The 8,980-nt window shown below is 37.6% G+C and overlaps 1 protein-coding gene across 1 annotated transcript; it reads right to left on the reverse strand.

The window, feature by feature from the left end:
* Positions 1-3,818: 3,818 nt before the first annotated feature.
* LOC134586195 (fibrinogen-like protein 1-like protein) lies at positions 3,819-8,770 on the reverse strand. Its single transcript, XM_063441721.1, has 3 exons — positions 8,635-8,770; positions 5,246-5,347; positions 3,819-4,453 (listed from the first exon to the last, which is right to left on the reverse strand). The coding sequence occupies exons 1-3, from the start codon at positions 8,768-8,770 to the stop codon at positions 3,819-3,821; spliced, it is 873 nt and encodes a 290-aa protein (XP_063297791.1).
* Positions 8,771-8,980: the final 210 nt, after the last annotated feature.

Consider the following 8,980-nt stretch of genomic DNA (forward strand, 5'->3'; position numbering starts at 1 on the left):
GTCAAGGTGTTTATTTTTTTTTTTTCTAAAAACATCTTAGACACAACTGGGTAATCCCTAAATCCTGGACTGGTAGACATGCCTTGAGGACTGGTTTAGAAGCCACTACCTGACAGTGATAGTTGATAGTTTTAGTATTAGCATTGAGGCAGTAGGACACAGTTAGCGGGGAAAAAAAATGTTGACGTTATTATTATTATTATTATTTGTCACGCGCTAACAAATTCCGCAGCTCTGTACAATGGGACATCCCTTCACTTTTTCTGTCCTTTTGGGGTTTTCGTGATAACCTAGTTATAATATCTTATTATGATTTACTTCTCTTACAAAAAATGTCACCGACTGCTCTTATTTGGTTTTATTTAGAGTATTGCTGTTTTCTCACACTGGCCATACCTCCTTAAAGAATTTGTCAAATAAAGTTAGAAAAAAACAAACAATATGGATTATTTTGCTGCAGAGAGATCTAACATATTTGGTTTGCTAATGTGACGAGTCTCTCATAATCTCTAAGAACTAGGAGATAATAGCCATCGTATTGATATTAAGAAAGTTAAGGTGTAAAGCACAATATCAGACATTTATGATGGTTATAGTTGAAAACGATAAAGTGGTGTGCTGTAGTGCCTATAGTATTAGGAGTCTCCAGGCACTTCTCCACTGTTAAAAGCCAAACTAATTTAAATGGTTTAAAACTTACCTGGATCCCAGAGGCACTTTCACTCCACCCCTATTCACATATGTCAGTAAAACACGTTACCTTTTGGCTTTAGTAAAATCAGTTTTTAGAGTTCATAGCTGAGGGTTGTCCTCTGACTCTTTAAGTCAGTTAATTTTGTCCAAAGACAGCATGACAGCCATTAGAGGCGTCACATGATGAAGAAGACCCATAGGAAAGTTATTATACTTGGAACTCTATGTCAATCATACAAAAACAACCTTTGCACCTGTCAGTCAGCATAGAAAGTCGAGGGAAGACAGAACCAACATTTCTGGTTTTTACTTCTTCAGTTCAAGACATGCCATGGCTGTGCCTTGTCTGAAATGGATTGTGCTGTCATTTTCTGAATATGTTATATAAAGTTAAAGTGTACCTGTCAAGCAATGTATTTATATAGTCCAGATCACCACCAAATAAATTAAATATGTCATGAATCACAAAGTTACATGATGTATTCAATTTTTGAGAAATGCTCATTTTAGCTCCATTCCAGCGTTGCCATTTCTTCGGGTAACACCCACCTCCAAACCATCCCTTATTTTTGCTTCCTCTCTTCTTAGATTTGCCCTGCTTTGGGATGCTTTCCTAAATACAGTAAACCTCCTGTAGGAGTGCTAAGGAAGGTACCGTAGAAATCACCGCACATGCACTATGCGTGCTATATATGGAATGCAGAAGGACCACCTGTAGGAGGTCTTTTCTGCTCTACCTTGTCAGTCAAATCATCGCCATAGAGTCTGAAGTAAGAGATAGACTTATCTTTAAATTGTTTTTTTCTCCCAATCTATCCATTTACTAGAATGTTATGCTCTTGCAAAAGAGCATCAGTTAACATACCCATTACAGGTACACTTTTAAAGAAAATGGAATATAACATGAAAAATCTAGAATGTTGTTTTATTCAGTGATAGCATTTCCAGAGAAGTGATAGCTCTCCAATTATTTGGTTTATCTCTAGAATTGCTATTAAAAGACGTTTTTCCCTTTGTGTGTACTATTCCTAGAATGCTGGGAAATTATCTCCCATGCCCAATCCCACCCCAAAACTGACTTTCAAATTCGTTTTCACATTCTTTAGTGATCTTAACTGGTATTGGGTCTAGGATCAATTCTATATTTTTATTTTATTTATGTATTAATGTATCCATTGTCATTGTTATTGTGTTTGTACAAATTGTAAAGCTTTGTATTTCCGGCTTGTGCTCTAAATGTCAAAATTAAAGAATAATAAATATGATATGCCTTGGATTTGCCTATGAGTTTGGACCATGCATAAGCAGGCCTCAGTATTTCAAGTCCTACATTACTAGACCGGCCTAAAAGTTAGTAGCCACTGCAAACCTGGAGGGTCCATGTTGCACACACCAGGGGTGAATTTGTACTTGCCAGGCCGGAATTTTCACTTGCCAATGTCTAGTGGGCAAGTGGAAATTTGAGTACTAAATATGCTTTGCACACATCATGAATTAAAGGGAAACTATAGGCATCAAAACATCTTTAGTTTAATGAAACATAGATTATGCCCCTTGAGTTTCACTGCTCGAATCTCTTCTATTTAGCATTTAAATCACTTTTGTTTCTGTCCATGCAACCCTAGCCACACTTCCACTGCTTGTGACTCACACAGCCTGCATGAAAAAAAAAGGATTCATTCCAATCAGATGTTAACTTGGTTTAGATGTTTTTATATTCTGCTATGTAAATTGAGCTTTTAATCACACACAGGAGGCTCATGCAAGCTCTAGCAAGGTATTAACAGAGCAGGATGTAATAAATTCAAAATTAAACATAATATGCGATAAAGGAAATTTAAATATTAGATCTCTCTTTACAAAAAGTGTTTAGGAAGACTGTGCACATAACATGCAGGGAGATGTGACTTGGACTGTACATACAGAGTGATTTACGGTAACTCCTAAATAACAGAAAATGGAGCAGTGAGCCTACAGAGGCATAATTTATACACCAAAACTGGTTCATTATGATAAAGTTGTTTTTGTGCTGATAGTGTCCTATTAAGAAGTTGAGGATCTAGTTACAAGATGGCTGATTGTGCAGGGTACAGTGTTCGCATCATATGGAGGATTTGTCTTTTAGGGGAAGTTAACTTTAAAGTTCTAAGATGTATTGTTGAAAGCACAAAGGAAAAAAACTTTATTTTTAGTAGTTACAGCAACCTCGTTTTATATACTCCTCTGTTCTCAGTCAATAACGTTAACAAATCTTTTGAAGCTACAAGAAAAACGCATTTTTAATTATTTTTTTTTAATGTACAATTTTCATAAATCACAGTTTTTTACAATTTGATTCAACAAAACAAAGTAATCATTAGGTGGAGAGGCAGAGTCGATATATTATGGCTAAAACGTAGTAATTGCAGGCTTAATTCCTTACAACTCCAGATTTATTTGACTTCAATCGGGAAGAAGGAGTATGCCATACTTGAGTTGGCAGTTCAGAATATGCCATACTTGAGTTGAGTACAAGGTTTGTCCAATTTGACCTGGTTTTGGGAGTTTTGAGTTCAATTTGTATTGGCCTCCATCAAATCCTAGATTCTAATCTAGCTCACTGGGTTTGGCCCTGGCCCTTTATTTTTTCTTAGGTTGATTTATTTTGTTGGCGGGGTTGTTTGCTTGTCTTGGGGGGGGGATATTGTACCTACCTTCACTAAAATGCTTGATTCTCACCCAAACATTAGCTTCCTTCTGTCAGCGAAGCATTGAGTTAGTATCATACCTTCATACCGTCTAGCCCTCTGATGTGATATTATGATTTCCACTGCTTATGTTTAATGATAAATGCCAGAAATTTAAAATAAATACAAGACCCATGTTTTAACTCCTTCACAGGATTTGTTTTAAAAGCCAGAGTAGTGAGGTCTGCACACTTTATTTTGTCTTAATGGTGTATGTATTGTTATTATTAGTGCAGTTGGGGCACACCCCTCCACCAGTGGTAATCCTTCATGTTGGACTTTCGGTAGAGCAATTGGTTAACTTGTACATGAACAGGTTAGACCCCTAAATGGACGGTGGCAGAGCAATACCCCATGTTTATACCCAACATGTAAAAGTCAGTTTGGTTGTGATTGGTGTTAATATACACAGTAATCTGCTGGGCGTATTAAAATGGTAGAACCCTTGCAATTCCCAGTACACAATCCTGACCAATGAATGCCATTTTTGTTATTGAGCTTAGAGGCAAAGCAGGCTGCATACCACCAGGCTCCCCCATAACTGGCTGCACAGTTGGCACTGTAAATGTCCTGGTCCTTGTCCTTTGCTGTGAACTTCATATTGTCATGTGTGGTTCCAGCTGTAATGGAGGACATGGCATCTCCAGCAGTGCCAGTATAGCTGCCCAGGCGCAGCATGTAGCCATGAGCTTCGTCGTCCACACTGAATAGGTTGTAATCGGCATACTTCTCTTGGTTGTTTTGATCTAAGATGACGAAACGTACCTGATACACTTTCTGCTTGGTGATGTGGTGAAGGTACTCTGCCCCTAACCAATAGTCCTTTTCCACATTCCCAAACCCGTATTTGTAGGTTGTCCAGGATTCGTCCCAGGTCATCTCTGAGTTAAAGGAGTTCCTCTGAATGACGATCCAGCCTCCGCTGTATGTAGTCATGTCACAGTAGACAACCAATGGGTGCAAGCCTTCCGGACGGATTACGTACACCCCATCTGACTTATATCGAGGTACCTCAAAGCAGTCTTTTGGATAATCTATAACCGTAATAGCACAGATGGAACACACATTAATACAAAATAAATCCTACCTGTAACTTTACACATTCTAGGAGGAATTTATGTGACTTAGATTTTTCTTTAAGGTGATTTTACTCAATTTTAAATAAATTAATGTGAAATATAGGTAGGCCACTCAATCACAGTGCAAGAATTATTTATTTATTTTCAGGAACTGAAAGTTACCTGGGAAATTTGATATACATTTGCCAAAAAAAATAAAATATACTGCAGGTTATGACAAACTTGTATCGTTAAAAATTTAAAAAGTTTTTGGTAAATATTGTACGGGAGTAAGTATTTCAAGCATTCTCATCAGTCCTCTAGAAAAATTGTTTTTCCAGGTCAGTAGTTCCCAATTCCCGATTCAGCAATCAGTGTGTGCAAGAAGCCAAGTCAAATCATTGTTGGCAAACACGCTCTGTTCACTAAAAAGTTTCTGAATAGAGGTGAAGTACTGTATATTGAACATTATGTGATGTCAGTGGACTTCAGCACCATGGACAGCTACATAAATTGCAATGAGAGGTTTTTCTCTCTAAACCTCTGTTTTCCAAACCAATCCTCAAGGTGCGCCTAAGGATTACCCTGTTTTGTCAAGGTGTTTTTTTGTTTCTTTTTAAAAACACCATAGACACAACTTGGTAACCCCAGTAGTTTTCCAATAAATATAGCCAATTAGAATGTGCAAATTAATGAACAATAACTAGCTGTTAGATTTTTTTATTGATTTTTTTAACTACCTTATCATCTACCCCATGCTATACTTACTGTCATCTACCTGGTTGTCATCATTCCTTATTTTCCTGTGACCATGACGGGCTGCAACAATGCAGACAAAGGCAAGAAGACAGGGGAGGCGTAGAATGACACCTAACAATGAGACAAAAAAAGATGTAATGCCAGCGATAATCTAAAAAATATAATTTAGCATCCATGTATACATTGAAGATCAAATAGGACATTAAAACATTGTAATAGTTAGTTACACATGTGTGAAAGCTTCCTTTTACTCTAGATATGTAAGGATAGAGCCTGAACTCCCATAAGTTGTCCGACAGGGCCCAGGCTAAAGGTGGACAGGGGCCCAGGCTTAAGGTGGACAGGGGCCCAGGCTAAAGGTGGACCTCCATTAGCCAACAGTGAGACCAACATATTTCCCTGCTTTACTTTGTGCTCCCTCACCTTCTATTGGGCAGGCTCCAAAATAAAACTATTTATTTAAAGCAATAAAGTCCTTGAGGAAAAACAGAATATTTAAAGAAAACTATTTGCGTGTTCAGTTTATGTAAATGTTTATAGAATGTGAGGGGACATTAATATTTCATTCAGGTATTTTTGACATTGTATAATGAGATGATACTGTAGAGTGAATAAATAGCACTTTGATTAAAACAAACAAAACAGATAAACAAGTAAAATCCTAAGTTAAACAAACACTACACTAGATTAGTCGAGAGCAGCCATATATTAATTGCAACTACATATACGCACAAGTCACTAATACTCATACAGATATGATCTAAACAGATAGTATGTAGAAAAACAAAGTCACTCAGAATCCAAATCATAATGCAAAGAACTCCACACATACACTACAGAGTATAATTATCATAGGACACAAATAAAACTTATAAGACACAAAAACATGCCTGCAGACGATCAATCAAACAATCCGGTGATATAGAAACGATAAAAGATGTGAAGTAGTGATGCTGAATGTAAGGTTCTGAAACCTAATTTGTATGTGAGTTCGAGAACTTTGCATGCACTTAAATCTATAAATATGTATAAAAAAAACTAGTAACATGATCTGCTAATAATGTTATCACCATACAGCTGTGTACGGTAAATCACCATAATCTGTATACATTTACCAGCTGCAGCTGGCAGTGATATGGTGAATCTACAGAAATATATAACGTGTAAAACTGAAAGATTTTGGAGATTGGAGCCAAATAGCATGAGATGGAAGACATACTAACAGAGATTTTTTTCCAATTTAGTTATTTTGTCCTATACTTTTCTACAATTCTCAATTTAGTTAATAACCAGCCATAAGCAGCTCTCTCTCTCTCTAATCAAACACCTCCCTCTTCATTTAAAATGAGATGTATGTACATTATACTAAAAACAAAAAAAGTTATAAACATCATCTGATGTTTTATATAAGTCTAAAAATGTTCATTATCATAATAACGCATAATTGATAAGAATGATATATTTTAGTTCTATTTTAAAATATGTGCCATGCTGTTCATTGTAAATTGGGATTAGATCTAACATTAGAGATTCCAAGTACTTACCCATCCTGGTGAGTGTTCTTGCCTCTATTTAGATCTGAGTCCCATGAAAAGGGAGTGTTAGCTTTTAATGCAGACAGTCCCCCTGCCCTCCCAAACTCTTTATCACTGTTTGAGACTCTGTTATGTTGTTCAAATAAATAAAATGGGTGCAAAGTCTAAATACAATTTATGGGGACAATAAAACAGTTGGATTAGCTTTTAACAGTTATAATTGAAACCATATTTGTTACAAAACAATAACCCATTTTTATTCCTTAAGCTATCAATGATTGGTGCATATAATTTATGGTTATATCTATGACAGCTTATTGTACATGAGTATCCTTAAACACCAAGGGTTGAGTTTAAAGATACAGCTGCAAAAAAAAGGTACTAAAGTATTATTGGTGAACTGATCTGATATGATCTGATTTTCCACCATATTCACCAATAAGATTTTTTTTTTAAAAATCACCTCTGATGATGTTTTCTAAGCAAAATTAGATGAAATGGTGGGTTCCCTGCTGCTCTAGAATCAGCTGGACATTTTTGTTGCCCTATGAACCATGTTAAACCCTGTGAGTCTTCCTTAATTCTGAACTTTCTGCTGCTCAGTAGATAGCTCCCTAATTTTGTATCCTTTTGTGGGATTGCCATGTCAGACAGTGTCAAAAAGCAGCCAATAGTTCTGTTTTACATCGAAGTGTTTCCTGAAGGGATCTAGCCATTAGTTTTCAAAGGAAAGAGAATCAATGATCCAAAATTGTATAGCTGGGGGCTTGGTTGTCTCAAGGACATAATTGGTGTAGCAATTTCAGCTTCTGCCTTCAGAATTCTTCCAAGCTCACCAGCTTCTTAATTTTGTGCAATCTAACTTACACACCCATTCAGAGAGGGAGCTCAGCTTATATGAATCTAACTGCTGACTCCAATAGAATAAAATAGGGTCGATATTGTTGCTATATTCTCACTTCATCTAGACAATTTACCCATAATCGCCACACTACACCTCCAAATGAAAAGAGGACCTCTGGAAGAGTTGGAAGAGCATGACTGGTCCAACATCTTTGACAATACAAAGCTTATCGTATCCTCTATGCGGATCAGGGAATATTGCTATAAGGCATTAACATGCGGTTATATTCACCCTTTAGGGTTAGCTAAAATTAGTCCTGGTGTAGTCTCCTTTTGTTTTAAGGTGGTGGCGAGGAGGATGCGTACTTGCACACCTGGTGGCCCTGTCTCAAGAATAGTTCCTTATGTTAGCCCTTTCCACTACATTTCCACATGCTTGGGTTGTGCCTGCCCATTGACCATTGAGTAGTGCTACTAAATAGAGCTTACAAAGACTTACATCTTTCTTGCTCAGCTTAAAAATTAATTTTTCATGTGTAGCTTTGCAAACATATTTAGTCAGATACTTGAAGGCTGCTCCAATCGCTCAAGATTAGCAAAATGCTAAAAACTGGTACCTGATCAGAATGGAAAAGCTGACAGTTGCTATAGATGAACTGGCTGGAGACATTCTCTCCATAGGGTCCTAATGTGGGATAATTTCTCTTTTGCATGCTCCCTTGACTGGGACTGGGTTGTAGGTTGGGGTCTGCTCCTGACTCTGCTTTATTTTCCTTTTCTTCTTATATTTTGTTTTGTTTTTTCTATCTTGGCTTTTATTTCTTCCTTGAGTATGGCCAGAGTCCACCTCCCCTACATCTTTTGGAACTCTGTTTGTTCCTTATTTGCCTCTGTTTAAACCTGCATTGCTTTTGACATATTTATTAATGAGCTATTTAAAAAATGGAATAAAAACTTTAATTGAAAAATTAAAGCAGTGTGTAGTTGCAAAATAGTGTCATGGTGCCTATTTCCACTTACCTGCTCCAGCATGCTTGCGGCGTCCTAGGAGCAGATTCTTGAGTGTTGCCACTCTGGTGGTGATCGCTGCAATCTTCAGCTGGTGCTGGGCTCCACAAGGGCACCACCACAGCAAGATGGCACCCGCCTTGTACATGACCGTGCAGCATATGGAGTTGGCCAGAATTGGGCGGGGTGCTGGTGGAGCAGGTGGGAGGAACATTGGTGCAAGATGTTGCAAGGTCCCGGCTCCTCCTTTACAGCTTCCAGGCTCTACCTACAGGGAGGGGGGGGGGGGCTAGCCTCATGATTGCTTTCCCTTTTAGTAGCCAAGCACTGCACTTGGTCAGTGCTTGTTTGTTCAGGT

The sequence above is a fragment of the Pelobates fuscus genome, chromosome 1, assembly GCF_036172605.1.
Source record: "Pelobates fuscus isolate aPelFus1 chromosome 1, aPelFus1.pri, whole genome shotgun sequence".
NCBI classification, from domain to species: Eukaryota; Metazoa; Chordata; class Amphibia; order Anura; family Pelobatidae; genus Pelobates; species Pelobates fuscus.

Excerpts from the sequence above, each read along its gene's own strand:
- LOC134586195 (XM_063441721.1), bottom strand. The coding sequence starts at position 8,770 with ATGTACAAGGCGGGTGCCATCTTGCTGTGGTGGTGCCCTTGTGGAGCC. Across the intron at positions 5,348-8,634 it reads CCGCAAGCATGCTGGAGCAG|GTGTCATTCTACGCCTCCCC; the intron begins GTAAGTGGAAAT and ends TCTCATTGTTAG. Across the intron at positions 4,454-5,245 it reads TGACAACCAGGTAGATGACA|ATTATCCAAAAGACTGCTTT; the intron begins GTAAGTATAGCA and ends TTACGGTTATAG.